The following is an 18436-nucleotide window of genomic DNA, read 5'->3' on the forward strand; positions in this document are numbered from 1 at the left end:
GTTGATGCACTGATCAGTGTTTCAGACAACACTTGTAAAATCTTCCTCTAACCACAAATCTTCACATCTTGAAAGTGGTTTTATTCTTGAAAGAGACTGATTTTTATTTCCTGTCACATGAGCAGAAAACAAGTTTACATTTAAACAGGATTTCCAGCATTTTATGACACATGTGGGAGTTTGCATTGCAGGGCCTGCACCTATTAATGTGGGTCTGTGTGTGTCTGTGACACCACTGTCTGTGCAGGATAAGATGACTCAGTGTGATGAGATCGGCTACTTTATGCTTCAAAGTGATGCAGATGCTTTGCTCTACACAGGAATCATTGAACATTCTTGTTTCAACACTAGAAGGATATGACAATAATTCATTTACAATGTGTGTGTGAGATCAAGTTCTCATGACACTTATGAAATGTAATAGGTGATCTCAGCAGGCAGTTTGATGCATCACAGAGCATGGCTAGCAAGATAATCTCATATTGGATCCACAAACTGGAGGAGGTTTTGCGACCTCTAATTCCATGGCTTCCAAGAGAAACTATTCAGGCAACCAAGCCTGCAGCATTTAAGGAGAACTTTCCAAACACTTGTGTTGTAGAGCCTTTTACAAAAACCCAAAATCCTTGATTCAAGAGGGGAATCATACAGCCATTATTATTCACACAACACTGTGAAATATCTGGTAGCTGTTGCCCCCTGCGGACTAATCATGTTTGTCTCTGCAGCTTATGGAGGACAATGCAGTGGCAAATTCATCACCATGGACTCAGCCATGTTGGACTACTTAATGCCTGGAGATGAGGTCATGGCAGACAGAGGCTTTACCTTAAAAGACTTGATGTTTGAGAGAAAGGTGAAATTGGTAATGCCTTCTTTTACAAAAAAACAGCTGACTGAGGAACAGGTGACAAGCACTAGACAAACTGGACATGTGAGAATTCATGTTAAAGAGCAATCTGCCGTTTGAAAGTTTCCAAAATACTGTCACAGGTAGTTTCTGTTACCATGGCTCCTAAAATAGACAAGATTTTAAGAGGATGTGCTGCTCTTGTCAATTTAAGGGAGGACCTCATTCATGATTCAAACTCATTTAGCATGGACTAGTAAATGGACCACACTTACATATCACTTTTCTATGGAGTTATTTTGTTCCTCATTCCTGAGCAGGCAGTGGGTCTTTCTGAGCACAGACAAATAATATACACAAATGATGCTTTGAAGAGAAAATAACTTAATAAGAATAACTTAACCCTAGCAAACAAAAGTCTATTCTGTGCTCAATAAATGTATTTTCCTGTTTGCTGAAACCCACATAGTTGCACATTGGTTGATGTCTGTCACTGTTTTAGTGAGTTGTTCTCTCTCCTTTGCTCTCTCAACATCTCTGCTCTGAGTGCACTCACCTCTGCACAGTGTGCCATGACACAGCCAATCAGGATTAGTTTCTCCAAGTCTGTGATTGGCTGGTTTCATGGCACAATGTAACACTGAACTACTCACTAAAACTGAGTGATAACTCCATACTTTTCTTATTGACCACTCAAAACAAACTACAAACCACATGCAGCCATTCACTCATTCATTCATTCATTCATTCATTCAGGGTTTTTTCAATGCATACTACACTTTTCTGTCAGTCTCAGTTTGGGGCTGAAGGAGCCAGGAATCGAACCACCAGTCTTCTGATTAGTGGATGACCCTCTCTCTGAGCCACAACTGCCCCAAATGTGCATGTGTGCACCATAAAAAACTGATGGGTACAAGAGAAGGTAGAGAAAGAGTTATGGATTTTATATGAACATTTGTTGTACAGAATGTGAATACCTCTTCATTCAGTTTACATGATATAAACATTTACATTTAGTTCCATCACTGACAATGAATCTTTAATGTTACTTTGAATTAGTTTTGACTATTTTGTACAGAATGTGAATACAATGCATTTTGTTAACATGATATAAACTACATTTCATGCCATCAGTAACAATGAAATCTTATCACCTTTAATCTTTTTGGACAAACTTAAGCTACTTTCCACAGAGCAGAGTCTCCAGTGCTGCTCTCTCTGTGGATCTGCTCTGTTCAGTAGGTGAAGCAGCAGTTTCTTACACAGATGGAGGCTGTGCTCCGTGTGAGACAAAGTAGGAAAGATATTGTGTCTCTTCTAACTGATAATTTTACAGTAAATCCAGCTGAAATCACAGCTCAGTCTTTGTCTTTAACTGATGTTGTCAGTTTTTGTGTCAGACGATGTTGTGGTTATTAAACCAGGATTTTAGTAGCAGCAGCTTGGAAGTGGCTGCTGGTTAACGTGTCGTCTTAATGGACCATGTTTCAGTCACTGTTTCAAACTTGTTCCGCTGGCATGACAACAAAGAATAAATGTGAAGCAACAATGTCAGTTTTCAACTATGTCCTCAATTTTGTGCATTGACCATACATGGTGTAGTCATATTCTAGTTTTTGACCAAGAAAAAATTATGATTCCAGCTTATTACTATTACTTTACTTATAACTTATTAATTTAGTCCTTCATTACAATAAACTGTCATTAAGTAAACAGAAAAAGACATCACCAGAACAACTGGCAATTCAGATAATAATTGGCAGATTAATCGATAATGAAAAACATCATTATTTGCTGCCCAACTTTAGTGTTTACATTGAATTTGTTTGGAACATGACCTTGAAAGATGGAAAAAAATATTTAACCACTTGCAACATTTAATGTCATCAGATTTTTAAATATGACATGCAGGTATGTGAATGTTTTTACTTTTTATGTGCAGTGAAATATCCTGTTGGAATCATGTTGCATATGTTTTCAAGCTGAGGTAGCATAGGTGAGAAGTAACAACCTCTCAAGTGCTTTACTAGCTCAGTCACAAACACCTCATCATACCGCTGTGAAGGAAACATGCTCACTGGGTGTCCAGATCAGAAGTGTAGCTAGACCTGTGCAAAACACTGTAAGCTGCACTTGCATGTGTAGTTTTCTGCAGCCGCAGCTCTCCATCTACTGGTTTGATATCACTGCATTTCTGAGTAAGCTGCTCAGAGAGTGAGGGCTGGGTTGGCTCTGGACATTTTATTTCCAGGAGCACATGAGTCATTGATCCCATCAGGACTGGAAGAGAGCCATGGTTCTTGGACACTTTAACAGTGCCTTTATGAGTAACGTCCATGACCTGTTTTTTCAGCTGATGACAAGTTTTAACTTCATTTTCTTTACCATAGTTAGTTGCACAGTTGCCACAAAAGGAGGGGTATATGTGCTCATATAGAGTCACTGCCTGTGGCTGCCTGAACAGGAACCTTTTGGTAAGTCTGATTTTCCTGCAGTACATAGATACTATCACACCCCAACTAGACTTTAGAGAATGAAACTAATGACAATTTATGCTGCAAATGTAAAACAAAGGTAGGAACTGTCCTGCACTGTATATGGGAATGTACATTAGAAAAGCCATTCTGGGTTAAAATTGTAGACTTCCTACAGATTTTCTCTGTGTTCCAAACAATGACTGTATATAAAGAGTTTATGGTTCAAAGACAGGAAGCTACATGTGATCAGACTCTTCAGGGGAGTCAGGAGCTTTCTAACTCACTCAAAGACAGTTTGACAAGTTTCCCTCAGAGCCTTTGAGGTTTCACTTTGGGTGTTGGACTTCAAACTTCACTGAGTCACCTGAGGATTAAAAACCAGGGCCTCAAAACCGTTAACAAGTCTTCCAGCAGCTTTAGAGACTGGGACAGAAACAAAAACCAGTTCTTCTCTCTGTTCATGAGAGGCTCTCTCTGCTACACTCAACACAGAGACACTGAGGAACCAGGAGTGGACCAGAACCTAAACCCAAACCCAGGATACAGAGGCTGAGTGAAGGTGGTGTTGAAGGTTCGGAGGTGGATCAGTGAGTCAGAGGAGACTCTGTAGAAGGACAGAGAGCCAGCAGGACAGTCCACATACACTGCTACTCTGTCAAAGACAGAGGAGGAGGAGGGGGAGGAGGAGGAGGAGGAGATATATGTTTCTCTGTAGTTGTGACAGACTGAATAAAAATCATCAGAGCGGATCAGACTCCAGGACTGATCGTTCCATCCAAACCAACAGTCTTCACTGACTCCTCTTCTTCCTATTCCTCTGTAACTCACTGATATATGAACCTCTCCTCTGCACTCGACCTCCCAGTAACAGCGACCAGTCAGACCAGTTCCACACAGCAGCTGAGGACACTGGTCAAATCTGTCTGGATGATCAGGATACGACTGATCCTCCTCCACACGTGTCATCTTCCTGTTGTCGTCAGACAGTTTGATGTTTGTGTTCACTGTGTTTGTGTCAAGTGTGAGTTCACAGGAATCTGATGGAGAGAAGGAGACACATCTGCAGTTATTGATCTATCATCTGATCAGTTATTGACAGTCTGATCATGACTCATGACATCAGTGATGTGACAGTTTGAAGATGGTTGAATGTGCTGCTTTGTTTTCATGAATCAATGATAAACACACTTACACTTCCTCAGACCTGGTCTCAACCACCGGACTCCAGCAGGCTCCACCCTGAAAGAGGGAGGGGGGTCAGACCAGCAGCTTCTCTCAACATGCAGACATGGACATTACATGGCTCTCACACACAGACTGTTTCATGATTGTGTTCAAATGGAGGCTTGTATGTATGGACGCACATTCACAGAGAAACAGGAAGTGGAGTCTTTATCTTGTAATTACACGGAGCAGGGAGGAGACATGGAGAAAAGATTTCATCATTTGTTTTCTCCATTTGATCTCAGTTGTGGTGTGAGACACTTTGAGTCTGTGACTCTGAAGCTGCACAAACTAATGTCACAGCAAATAAGAAGAAGACACAAAGAGGCTCCTTCGTGAAAACTATAAAGGAGCTGTAGCTTCACTAGACTTCCTCTGCTAACAGGACAATGTCTAAGCCACACACACACACACACACACACACACACACACACACACACACACACAGTCCTCACTAAAATGAGCTTCATGTGTGTCACTTTGTCCCACAGTGTCTCAGTCTGTGACATGTTAGATGAATAAAAAAACAGATGATGTTCACATGTCACTGAACAGTTTTGCAGAAACATCAGACCTGATGTTCTGTTTATTCATCAGCTGTCACACAGCAGCAGGAACCATACGAGCTTCTGTTGCCACATTTTGATTTGACTTCAAGTTAAAGTCCAGAGGAAGTCAGAGAAACTGTAGAGCAAAGAGGAAGAGGCTCAGAGAGGAAGACTTGTGAAACTACAGCTGCTGTACAGTTTTCATTAAGGAGCCACTTTGTGTCTTCATCTGATCTGGTGTCTCTTGTATGACTGTGGTTTTACTGTTACTGTTACTGTTTTTTTTATGTGAGAGTGAGTGCTCTTTGTCTGTGAGGAGCTTCGTTGTTCCACCTCTAGGTCCCTCCTGATTGGCTGGATGCATGGGCTTGGCCGGGGAAGTGGCGGCTGCTGGTCGGCTGCTTCACAATATCCAGCATTTCAAACTCCATGGTTTGTCCTGTGCTCCGGTGACAGAGCTGACAGCAGCAGCTCGGTTCTGTCCCGGCCCCCAGTCTGATTGTGTGTTAGTTCTCTCTGTTAGTTTGGTCAACTGTGGCTTTTGATCAGGCCCAGTGCCGCTGTGAGTATGAAATAGATTTGGGTTTTGTTTTGGGGGATGTAAATAGATGAATTCACTTTATTGTAAATAGCACTGAAGCTGTAGGGGTGAACTGTCATTTATTTTTGATCTGTTTCCTCCTGTTTTTCTTCACCTTAGGGAGCCAGGTTTAGTTGGTGTCTTTAGTTTCCTTTGTTTTCACCTCGGGTTAGTTAGCACTTTCTGGAAGAGACTTTCTTCTGAGTATAGTTTTGGCCTTGGTTCACCCTGAAGTTGTTGCTTCTAACACTTCAGTAAGTAATAAATGACTTCACTTCCACATTGACTTTGGGGACCGGGGCAGAAACCTCCTTCAGCTTTTATGTTGCGCTCCTATTTCCCCTCGACTGGAGTGAAACATCAAATCATTTGATTTGGGAAGTGGAAGTGATTTGAGTTAAAGTAAGTACTTCCTCAACATTAGCTGATCTTTGTTGTCATGGCTACAGTGACAACACGCATCCCGCATTTTGTTTTGCTGAAGTTTCAGCTCCAGCTTCCTCCTGTAATCCCCTTTGACCACCCTGATCTTCACCTTCAACTTGCCTTGTATAGCCCTCCTCTCCTTATTGCCTGCTTTAAAAGCCCTCTTCTTTTCATTTAGGATAGAATAGGATAGGATATATCATGTGGCTGGGAACATCCTGGTGCAGCCATGTTTCAGTAAAGCACATGACACAACATTCCTGGAACTCCCTCTGATCCTGGCTAATGCTGTTAACTTGTCCTTTCACTGACTTCACGTTGCCCATGGTGAGAAAGGGGAGACACAACTTATATTACCCCTTCTCCAGTCGCTGTTGTCTGTGCATGCCTTTCTTCCCTTGTTATTTCACACCTCCTCTGCATCCCCTATATGTCCTTCTCCAGATTTCTGCAGGAATATCCGCTGTACTGATTGCCAGGTGGGCCGGCCTCAGCACAATCAGCTGATCCCTGGTGTAGGTGAAAATGCGGCCATGGAGTTGCTGCACAACAGCTTGACTGAGTGCAAGAAGTACTTCCATGGTGGACATGACAAAACTCTCTCAACACACATGTTTAGAGATTGGACGGTATAGTACAGTTCTGAGTAGAAAGTAAATATCTAAGTTTAAGGAAAAAAGCTAAAAGTTGTAAAAAGTTGTCTCTGAGCAGTGGAGATGGTTTTATTATTGTTGCTCAGTTGTATTAGTACCCTAATGCTGTGGTCTGGTGTGGTCTTGTGTTGTTGCTCTCTCTCCTGCTCAGGTGTAGCCCCTCCTTTTATGAAACTTTTTATTTTGTTACTTTCCCTCATCCCCTAGTTCCTCGTTGGGGAACCTAACAATAGTCTCTGGGATTGTTCTGCTGAAGCAAAGAACTTCTGTACAACTTTAACAGAGGAAATGTTTCCAACTTTTCTCCTCTATCAGTCAGTGTCTGTCCATACCTGAGAGAGTCCAGTCTCCAGTCTGGATCCTCCAGTCCAGCAGACAGCTGCTTCACTGCTGAGTCTCCTGGATGATTGTAGCTCAGGTCCAGCTCTCTCAGATGGGAGGGGTTGGATCTCAGAGCTGAGGCCAGAGAAGCACAGCCTTCCTCTGTGATCAGACAGCCTGACAGACTGCAGACACACAAAACCACACACAGGAACACTCTGTCAACACTTGGAGGTCTGTTAAACAGTCATCAGATAAACAGGTTGATGAATCCTGACCTGAGAGTTTCCAGTCTACAGTGTGGACTCATCAGTCCAGCAGACAGCAGCTTCACTCCTGAGTCCTGCAGGTTGTTGTTACTCAGGTCCAGGTCTCTCAGACTAGAGGACTGGGAGCTGAGGACTGAGGACAGAGCTTCACAGCTTCTCTCTGTCAGGTTACAGCCACTCAGTCTACAGAGATGATCATAAGAAATTAAAGAAGAGAGGAATTTATTTTCTCTCCTGTTGAACAGATAGAATTGTCTTTATATAATGATGAATAATAATCTACACTTACACAGCTTTGTTGGAGGCTTTGACCACTGGCAGCAGCCTCAGAAGAGCCTCCTCTGAAGCAGAGTATTTCTTCAGGTCAAACACGTCCAGATCTTCTTCTGATGACAGTAAGATGAAGACCAGAGCTGACCATTCAGCAGGAGACAGTTTATCTGTGGAGAGACGTCCTGATCTCAGGGACTGCTGGATCTGCTCCACGAGAGAACAATCATTCAGTTCATTCAGACAGTGGAACAGGTTGATGCTTTTCTCTACAGACAGATTCTCACTGATCTTCTTCTTGATGTACTGGACTGTTTTCTGATTGGTCTGTGAACCACTTCCTGTCTGTGTCATCAGACCTCGTAGGAGAATCTGATTGGTCGGCAGTGAAAGACCCAGCAGGAAGCGGAGGAACAAGTCCAGGTGTCCATTTGGACTCTGCAAGACCTTGTCCACAGCTCTCTGGAAAAAGTCTGTTTCTGTAGATTTTCTTGTTTTTACCTTCTTTGATGTTGTTTGTTCTTCTGACATTAGATTGACTCCAGAGTTGATGAAGGTCAGATGGACATGAAGAGCAGCCAGAAACTCCTGAACACTCAGATGGACGAAGCAGAACACCTTGTCCTGGTACAGCCCACTCTCCTCTGTAAAGACCTGTGTGAATACTCCTGAGTACACTGAGGCTGCTCTGATATCGATGCCACACTCTGTCAGGTCTGATTCATAGAAGATCAGGTTTCCTTTCTGCAGCTGCTCAAAAGCCAGTTTTCCCAGAGATTCGATCATCTTCCTGGTCTCTGGACTCCAGTGTGGATCTGTCTCAGCTCCTCCATCATACTTGACCTTCTTCAGTTTGGACTGAACCACCAGGAAGTGGATGTACATCTCAGTCAGGGTCTTGGGCAGCTCTCCTCCCTCTCTGGTCTTCAACACATCCTCCAGAACTGTAGCAGTGATCCAGCAGAAGACTGGGATGTGGCACATGATGTGGAGGCTTCGTGATGTCTTGATGTGGGAGATGATCCTGCTGGCCTGCTCCTCATCTCTGAGCCTCTTCCTGAAGTACTCCTCCTTCTGTGGGTCAGTGAACCCTCTGACCTCTGTCACCATGTCAACACACTCAGGAGGGATCTGATTGGCTGCTGCAGGTCGTGTGGTTATCCAGAGGCGAGCAGAGGGAAGCAGGTTGCCCCTGATGAGGTTGGTCAGCAGCACGTGCACTGAGGTGGACTCTGTGACATCAGTCAGGATCTCAGTGTTGTTGAAGTCCAGAGGAGGTCGACACTCATCCAGACCATCAAGGATGAACACAACCTGGAACTGATCAAACCTGCAGATTCCTGCTTCTTTGGTTTGAGTGAAGAAGTGATGAACAAGTTCCACCAAGCTGAACTTTTTCTCTTTCAGCACATTCAGCTCTCTGAAGGTGAAGGGAAATGTGAAGTGAATTTCCTGGTTGGCTTTGTCTTCAGCCCAGTCCAGAGTGAACTTCTGTGTTAAGACTGTTTTCCCAATGCCAGCCACTCCCTTTGTCATCACTCTTCTGATTGGTCCATCTCTTCCAGGTGGGGCTTTAAAGATGTCTTCTAGTCTGATGGTTGTTTCTGGTCTGGCTGGTTTCCTGGATGCTGTTTCAATCTGTCTGACCTCATGTTCATCATTGACCTCTCCAGCCCCTCCCTCTGTGATGTAGAGCTCTGTGTAGATCTGATTCAGAAAGGTTGGGTTTCCTGCTTTAGAGATCCCCTCAAACACACACTGGAACTTCTCCTTCAGCTCAGATTTAAGTCTATGTTGACAAACTGCAGGAGTTCCTGAATGAAGATAAAAGAAACAAGATTCAGCAAGAAAATATAACATTTTAATTCCTATAAAGAATACATATATGAACATATTTCCCTCATGTGTTGAGTCATTAGTAAATGTCTCATTTCTGCATCATGTTGAATCTTTAGAGAAATCCTCTTACTGCTCTGCAGACAGTCAGCCAGCTCCTCCTGCTTCATCCTCCTCAGGAAGTTCACCGTGATCTTCACAAATGCCTCTCTGCTGCTCCTCTGCTCTTCATCCACACTGTCCAATGCCTCCTCATCCTCCATCTGGCTCTCTAAGCATTCTGGGTAATCTGGACCCAGAAGCTTCTGGACCTTCTTCAGCTCGTTCTTCACAAAAGTGACCATGTTCTCCTCCAGCAGCTGGAACAGGAAACTACATGAGTGACTGCATCAAACTAAAACCATGGAGCCAAACATCAGATCCATGTTAGACAGACTGACAATCCACTGGTCTAACAGTGCAGCATGGAGATGATTGTGAGCAGATGTGAAAGTAGTTGTTGTACATGTACAGACCATAAATATGGAGTCCAGGTGTGTTTGATGCTGCTGGGCAGACTGACCACTGGGAACCTCTGAGCTCTCCTGGTCCACTCTGTGGAGGAATCATGAAGAATGAGCTCACATTATGTCTGTCCACACAGAGACAGACACAAGCTGAAGGTCCATGAAGTGATGTTTGGATGTGGACAGTGAATCAGACCACTCCCTGTAGTGGTAAAGGTTTACTAGTCCTGCTGATCCCACTGAGAATCAACAGCTCAGTCTGCAGCTGTTTGTAGCTTCCAGCTCAGTGTTTGGCTTCAGCAGTTTGGTTTATTCCCAACAGCTCTCACCAACCCTCCATACAGCTCTCCCTCCCTCACTCCACACTGCTGAAGAGCCCTGAAGCAAGGCACCTAGACCCTCCAGCTGCTCCAGTGGAGCTGCTCAGTGTCTGCTTGTGTCAGACTGGTTGTACTGGGCAGCTCCCAGTATGAAAACAAAAGTGTATGTACATGTATTTTCTCACAGCACACAGAGCTGGTCAGTCGACTGCTCATTGATGAACTTCTTCAGTCCACTTGTTGACTAGAAGTAGTTTGGTTTGACTTGACATCACATTATTCACAGCACAGGATACGGGACAAAATGCTGCGTCCTGTATTGAATCACTCGTGGGAAACCTAAAGGTAGCCTACAAGCGGACAGGTGGTTCTTGTGCCTACTATGAAATATAATCCTCTACGTCCACCTCCCTCACTGATTGGTCAGCTGTGTGCAGGTGAGAAAGTAGGCGGGGTTTGACTTTCTCTCTTCACACAAACTATTTCTGTCACTTTTCATGTGAACAACTGAGGTCAACACTAGGGCTTCATGATATTTTAAAAATGATGATGATGTGATTTTTGTTGGGGCTTGTACCAAACAAACATGTTCCTTTACGTCTGGAGAACATGATTTGTAGCTCGGGGTGTCTCTGCAGCACCACAACACTTATGGTGCTAACGATGCACAACAACGTTGTGACACATTTTACCTTCATCAGTAAACTGCAGCTCCGGTGATTTGGATGTTGCACTTGGCCATATTGTGATTTGGATCATATTTGGATTGATTGTTCAGCCCTAGTCAACACTGTGAATGTCTTCCAGGACAGACTGTCTGAACATAGCAGACGTTATCTCCATATTTAAATCACATCACATCTCCCCCTCTCTATGACGGCCACAGTTTGACCTCCACCTTCCAGTGTGGACGTTCACAACAGACAGAAACACTCTGACTTCAGACCTGATCCAACAACACGTTGGACCAAACTGCTTCTTTTCTACAATAACCTCAGTTTTACTGTCAGTTACAGCTTACATCTGATCAGCTGATGGATGTCCTCCTTTAAAGTTAATGCCCCACTCCTTTGACCGGTCGCTCTTTAAAGACAGACAGCTGGGTTCAGGAGAGTCTGGTCTCTGCTGCTGGATCCTGAAACAACAACACAACTGATTAATGTGCATGTTGAATAAAAACTGATGAAAAATATGTTCAGTCTTTGAATAAACACAACAACTCATTTTTAGTGTGAAAAGACTTTGTGTCAGTTTGAAATTCTGACCTTTGATCAACAGATTGTCTGAAATCTAAATGATGGAGCAGTGATGTGAGTGCTGAGCTCTGACATGGAGAAGAGTCATGGACAGTTAGAGATCCTCATCTCACCTCTGAGCTCTGGTCTGGCTCTCATGGTCCCCACACAGAGTGGTTTTAGAGGGAGGGGCTCCCTCCTCTCTGTCCTCACACTGATCCATGCTGCTGGATTCACATCCACATCAGCTCACACACACTTTCTACCTTCATGTGGAGACAAACACAAATCATTCATCTGCACATCAACTGAAATTGACATAATTTCTCCTGTAAAAATATCAGCTGTTCCTCCACTGACTGACTCTTCTTCTCTGGTTCATATCAGTGTCAGCTGTATTCAGTCAGCAGTGTGAGGAAGAGGAAGCTGCTGTACTTCTACCATCAGTCCACTAGATGGAGTCATGAAGCTGCAGTGAGGTGAAGAGCAGCCCAGCTCACACAGGATGGACCAACATTGACATCCACTGACACACAGAAGGACTGAGATCAACTGATTGGATCTGACATTGATCCAACAATATGGAATCAATAATCAATGAAGGCTCAGCAAAGTCCTGAAAACAACATGACATGTTCGGTACTGATCAGTGATAGGGAGTAATAGTCAGTATTGATCAGTGATAGAGAGTAATAGTCAGTATTGATCAGTGATAGAGAGTATTGATCAGGCACGTGCACAGATAGACTTTTTTTTTTCTAATGTCATATCCAGGTTTTTAAATTTGGCCCGTGGCATCAGTTCTCATCTAAATGCTTCTTGTCCAACAACTGTATTTTGTTGAGTTCTGTTTCTGCGAGACACATGAGCCCCTGCCCCTCCCTCCTCAGCTCCCTCATTACAGCCTCCACAGTTACAGGTGAGAGCTCTGTAGGAACTAAGCTGAAAATTCTACAAAAAATAAGCAGAACATCACGTTTAACTATGAACACTTTACTTAACAACTGCACATCATGAATTGACAACACACAACACTGCACTGTTCCTTTCACTTGTGCCAGTGCCCATTTCTTTCTCTCTATCTCTGGATTTTACAACACTGCTTTCTGGCACTTTGAACTCTTGTCAGAACATCACTGCCACTTTGTGACATGTATTAGTCACTGTACATAAATTGTAACTCCTCTTACAAAGAAATAATTTCGCATCTTTAATATCCAACCTTTATAATTATGGTTGAACCATATGAGTTACTGTATCAATGAATTAACGATACAATAAGCTCTCCATAGCAGCACTTCTCACTGACCTGCCTTCACTGGTGACAACCAGGTAACGAGAGTGTTGGTCATCCTACTGTTTGTCACTGTTGTGAAATTAAACTATTAAATGTGGCTCATTACAGACAGTCTAGGTAAGGCAATAGTCCTAAAATAAGCTTAACAACAAGACTAGCCAAAACATATATGGACCTATGGTCAAATGTTGACTTTATTACCTGGACATCATCTGACAAAATTGTCAAACACATAAATAGAAGACAAAGACTGAGCTGTGACTTCGACTGTATTCACTGATAAAACACTCGCTAAGAGCGAAAGTTAAAAGAGACACAATATCTTTCTTATTGTATCTCTCACGCAGAGCACAGCCTCAGTCTGGATCCACTCCAGTTTTCAACTACAGATTCTACTCAGACAGTATCCAGGGCCTTTATTTACCCCCTTTTTCACTGGACGGGAAAGAAAATCCTTGTGTGGATTGTGTGGATGAACGTTCCACGGCTTAGAGAAGGTAAGAACCAAATATATTTACGTCTACCGGATGGTAAACGCTGTATGAAGTCGAGATAAATCATGGGGTGTAAAACAACTGAGCTGTTATTGACGCTGGTTGAGGCAGGCTGTTAATTAAAGTTAAAGTCATTCACGTTTGCTGGCAAGGAGTGGCTGCTTGAAACAAAAGTTAACCAGTGGCAACGTATCGGCCAAATATTAAGTATTATGATAAAATAACTGTTTTTAAATGTATTAAGGTGAGGTGGATTCATGTTAACGTTGATGGTGAGTTTTTTTGTCCAATGTAAAACTGTGCAACAATGTGGGGGAGGGGTGGTGGTGTCTCCCTTTAATCAGGCTTATACTCTCCTGTGTTAGCCTCTCTGCATTGGCTCCCTGTAAAATCCAGGATAGAATTTAAAATCCTCCTCCTCACCTACAAAGCCATTAATGGTCAGGCACCATCGTACCTTGGAGAGCTTATAGTTCCCTATTTTCCCAATAGGACACTTTGCTCTCTAAATGCAGGTCAACTTGTGGTTCCCAGAGTTTGTAAGAGTAGAATGGGGGGCAGAGCCTTCAGCTATCAGGCTCCTCTCCTGTGGAACCAGCTCCCAGTGTGGGTTCGGGAGGCAGACCCCCTCTCTGCCTTTAAGATCAGGCTTAAAACTGTCCTATTTAGTAAAGCTTATAGTTAGGGCTGGCTCGGGTATGTCCTGACCCATCCCTTAGTTATGCTGCTATAGAGCTAGACTGCTGGGGGATTCCCATGATGCACTGGGCTCTCTCTCTATTTCTGTCTCTCTCCCTCTCTCTCTCTCTTGACTACTTTATGGCATTAACTTTGTATTTTTTTCTCTCCCGTAGTTTGTGCTTCTCCTCTCTCTCTCTCTCTCTGTCCTCATTCTGCAGGTCTCTCTGCCTCGGGAGCAGCAGGATCCAGATCCACCACTACTCATCTTTACTATTAACCACTGTTACCTGTCATTATTATTGATAACACCATTACCTACACAGCTGTTCCTGGTTTCTCTCTCTCTCTTCTCTCCTCTCTCCTCCCCCCACCCCCTCTTTTATATCTCCCCCTAAACCCAACCAGTCGAGGCAGACCCCCCCACCCTGAGCCCGGTTCTGTTGGAGGTTTCTTCCTGTTAAAGGGAGTTTTTCCTCCCCCCTGTCGCCAAGCGCTTGCTCTTTGTGGGAACTGTTGGGTTTTTCTCTGTAACAAAGTAAGGTCTTGACCTTACCCTGTAAAGTGCCTTGAGATAATGTATATTATGATTTGGCGCTATACAAATAAAATTGAATTGAATTGAATTGAAACGCTCCTCCTGCTTTAATAAAGGAGAACTGCATGGAAAAGCCAATGAATGAAAAGCCCATCTCCTTCTCCATTCCCATAAATATATGGTCTATCATTATGGAAAATAAGAGGACTTACTCTGCTCCCCTGAGGAGTTCCATTTTCAACAACACATTTCCTTCACTGTTTTTTCCAATTCTAACTTGTATTGATCTTCTTTACAAAGTCTTTAATCCATCCATATGTTCTCCCCTTGATATCTGACTGAGAGAGTTTGATGAATAATCCTTCTCCCCATATGCACGTGCACAGGTAGACCTCAGGTGATGCTCAAGCACCTGTCCTTTAGGCCTCTGACCAGATGCCAACCCTTTTTGCAAGACTTTTTAAAATTTCTTTTTCTAATTTTATATTGAAGTTATTAAATGTGGCTTGTGCCCTCAGTTCTCATCAGAAAGCTGTTGAACTGACTGACGACTCCCTCTGAGTTCTGTTTCTCCAAACCCATGAGCCCCTGCCCTTCCCTCTTCAGCTCCCCTCATCACAGCCTCAGTCTGAGAGGGAAACACTGACTGTGAGCTCACACACACAAGAGTCAGGACAAACAAGCTGCTCAAGAGACACACACACACACACACACACACACACACACACGCGCGCGCACACACACACACACACACACACACAGGTTTTCCTCTCAGTGTCTCTGTGTGGACAGAAGCTCACTGTGACTCTTCTTCCCTCCACAGTCCACAGGGACAAACTGACTCAGAGACTTTGACAGTAAAATAATAATAATGTTGTGTTAACACTCACCTGCCTCAGCCTTCAGTTTCCCTCCTTCTGCTCCGTCCACTTCAAATGGAGTCTGAGCTCACTGAACACTTTCACTTTCAGCTGCTCCTCCCCTCTGCAGCTACAAGAAGTCACATGACTTTCCGGTCTAACAAGCAGCAGCAGTTGCAAATATGAAGGTCCATAGAAAACTGTCCAATCACTTGAAATAAATAACAGTTTAAAAACATGTTAAAATGATTAGATGGATACAGGTTGAAGTAGGATCAGTAAACACTTTGGACTTAATAACTACTTTTGCAAAATTAATTTAAGTTTAATATCATATGTCATGTGTCTTTCACATCTGGATAATTGACCAGAGGCCACTGTTTACAACAGTATAATACTGTAACATACTGTTCAATATTCATCCCTCACATGTGAACTCACAGTTACTGAGGACGACTCTTTTGAGCTTCTTTAACCTGCAAGTCAGAGAACTTTCCAACAGTTCATAAGTCTGTTGTTTTGTATCAACCAGTGCTCTTTTTTTCTTTTTTATTGTTTACTTGGTTTACAGGAGCTCATCGTTGGTGATTGAGGATATCAGCCAAACTCTGCAGTCGTCCTCTCTCACTGGTCACGCCATCTTTCTCCTCTCTCTTTCTACCTGCCACTTTTGCTGTCATGCATTTCACATTTACTGCAAAAGGAAGTTGAGCCCAAATGTGACTTTGGAACACGCATATATCCTCCTTCCAACTTCCCTATTTCCTGTATAAACTGCCGTTTCAGTTCCTGTAATCCTTGTGGCAAAGCTTCATTTCTCCATTTAAGGGTAATGTCAGGAACATTTTTCACTCCTTTCTTCTCTTTGCTCGTGTTGTAAACTGACAAACAACTGATGGGAAACATCAGACTCCAGGAGTCAGGAGTAGGTTCGTCATGTCATGTGACTGACAGGCATCAGCTTGAGTGCTCATTGCAAGCTGACAGAGCAGGGGGAAGTAGAACTAAAACTAACCTCCCTGACTGAACATAACAGGATCACCTTAAAATCTTCCTTAAAATAACATGATGATTACTTCATGTTGTAGTATTTGAGCTTTGAGGTGAAATAAATTCAGTCGGGGTTGTTGTGTGTGAAATAATCAGCTGTAGCTTGTTTCATTGAGTCATTTTCTACAGCGACATTGTAGACAAAGAGACTGTCAGATGAAATCAGTGGACATCAGTCCTCAAACAGTCGCCCATGCAGCGTGTGAGCTGGGCTGCTCTTCACTTCACTGCAGCTTCATGACTCCATCTAGTGGACTGATGGTAGAAGTACAGCAGCTGATGGCCGCTTCCTCCTCCTCACACTGCTGTCTGGCTGAATTCAACTGACCCTGATATGAAACAGGGTTTCAGATTTTATGATGTGTGTTTCTCTCCACATGAAGGTAGAAAGTGTGTGTGAGCTGATGTGGATGTGAATCCAGCAGCATGGATCAGTGTGAGGACAGAGAGGAGGGGGCCCCTCCCTCTAAAACCACTCTGTGTGGGGGCCATGAGAGCCATACCAGAGCTCAGAGGTGAGATGAGGATCTCTAACTGTCCATGACTCTTCTCCATGTCAGAGCTCAGCACTCACATCACTGCTCCATCATTATTCACACTTAAAGCTGTTTGTGTGCTGTGTTGAAGCCCAGAGCAGCAGCAGCAGGACACACCAGACTCTGCTGGACCTGGACCTGGACTTAGACCTGGACCTGGATCCAGCTGTGGTTTAAATATGGAGACAGCTTCTCCCATATTCAGTCTCTGCTGGAGGACATTCATAGTGTCGACCTAAGTTGTTCACATGAAAAGTGACAGAAATAATCTGAGTGGAGAATGAAAAAAGAGCTGAGAGAGAAGTTCAAACCCCGCCTACTTACTAACCTGTACACAGCCGACCAATCACTGAGGGAGGTGGGTGTTTCAGACACTGTTTGACCACCTGACAAACACCTCTGATGGTGTGAACTGATCCTTTAAAATGCTCCTGATTAGTTTTTCAAGGGACAAACGCTGGGACTGCTTTTGGATCTGCTGACCGGATCCACGAGGACAGACCCCAGTCAAGGTCTCAGAGCCAACAGCACAGGCGAGCCAGCAGAGAAGGTGCTACGACCCAGTTCCATGTTGTCAATGTGTGACAACATGGATGTACTATAAGAACTTGTAATAACACTATAACAAGTTCTTATAGTACATCCATCGCTCTCATTGCCCAAAGGCAGGATGGGAGTGACACTACTGCGCAGTCTCTATGGGCCACATAACGCGGAAGTAACCCGGAAGCCATTTTTAGATCCGGTTTGCTGTTCTTGTAACACATCCATGGTATTTATACATCCATGGTTTTCCACCCACTCCCCCCCCACACACAAGCCTCCCTGGGCTCCTCCTGGTTGAAGTTTAGTTTCTCTTCTAACGAACACTGAGACGCTGATTATTTTCTCCACCTGAAGGTGATGTGAGGAGTTTTCTTAATGTTTGAGTCGTTAGCACCTGTAATGACCTGAGTTCCAGCAGAAACAGTGGAAGTTATCGTGTTATTATGACTCAGTAACAGTAAAGTCTGGAGCAGCTTTAACTCTGTCCGCCATGTCGGGTCCATGTTCGCGGTAGAAGCGGTGGAATAAGAGCAGAAGCAGAGAGGTTTGATGGTCAGCAGTGAAACACAGAGTCGTTATCACTGTGTTGCTCCACATGCTGATGACTGAAGGCAACTGTCATGGCTGAATCAGCCTGTGGAGGAGGCGGACATGCCCCGCTGCTCTCACGCTGTCCGAGCCCACTAAAGGCGGCCTGAGCTCGGCCGGACAGCCGCTGGAGAACAGCTGCATGTGACGTTTACTCTTCAGGACTGATGTGGACGCAGTGTTGCAGGCTGAGGGGCTGACAGGGGGTTTAAAGCTCTGTGTGATGTTCAGAAGACAATAACTGCCGCATCCAATGAGTCAGAGGATCCTGGTTCTCCTCCAACTGGAGCCAGTGTCGCTTCTATTTTATCTCAATCCTGATCAATACTTACTA

General features: G+C 43.8%; 2 protein-coding genes and 1 long non-coding RNA gene across 3 annotated transcripts in view; 1 reads left to right on the forward strand and 2 right to left on the reverse strand.

The window, feature by feature from the left end:
* The window catches only part of LOC139609651 (protein NLRC3-like), a 72507-nt gene extending 56975 nt beyond the window's left edge, over nucleotides 1-15532 (reverse strand). Inside the window, exon 1 of the mRNA XM_071464535.1 lies at nucleotides 15413-15532. The gene's annotated coding sequence lies outside the window, so the exon portion shown is untranslated. The remainder of the gene's footprint in view (nucleotides 1-15412) is intronic.
* On the reverse strand, nucleotides 1773-12912 carry LOC139609612 (NLR family CARD domain-containing protein 3-like). Its single transcript, XM_071464454.1, has 9 exons — nucleotides 11650-12912; nucleotides 11302-11415; nucleotides 9970-10048; nucleotides 9588-9813; nucleotides 7638-9432; nucleotides 7358-7531; nucleotides 7091-7264; nucleotides 4520-4566; nucleotides 1773-4364 (listed from the first exon to the last, which is right to left on the reverse strand). Exons 1-9 carry the CDS (start codon nucleotides 11736-11738, stop codon nucleotides 3811-3813), a joined length of 3252 nt encoding a protein of 1083 aa, XP_071320555.1. The 5' UTR covers nucleotides 11739-12912; the 3' UTR covers nucleotides 1773-3810.
* Nucleotides 15533-15676: 144 nt separating the features above from the next.
* Nucleotides 15677-18412, forward strand: LOC139609681 (uncharacterized). The gene is made up of 2 exons (XR_011685311.1): nucleotides 15677-16947; nucleotides 17060-18412. It is a non-coding gene; the product is annotated as an uncharacterized lncRNA (long non-coding RNA).
* Nucleotides 18413-18436: the final 24 nt, after the last annotated feature.

The sequence above is a fragment of the Trachinotus anak genome, unplaced genomic scaffold (assembly GCF_046630095.1).
Source record: "Trachinotus anak isolate AG129_WGS33_773 ecotype Australia unplaced genomic scaffold, CSIRO_AGI_Tana_v1 ptg000026l, whole genome shotgun sequence".
In the NCBI taxonomy this organism is placed as follows: domain Eukaryota; kingdom Metazoa; phylum Chordata; class Actinopteri; order Carangiformes; family Carangidae; genus Trachinotus; species Trachinotus anak.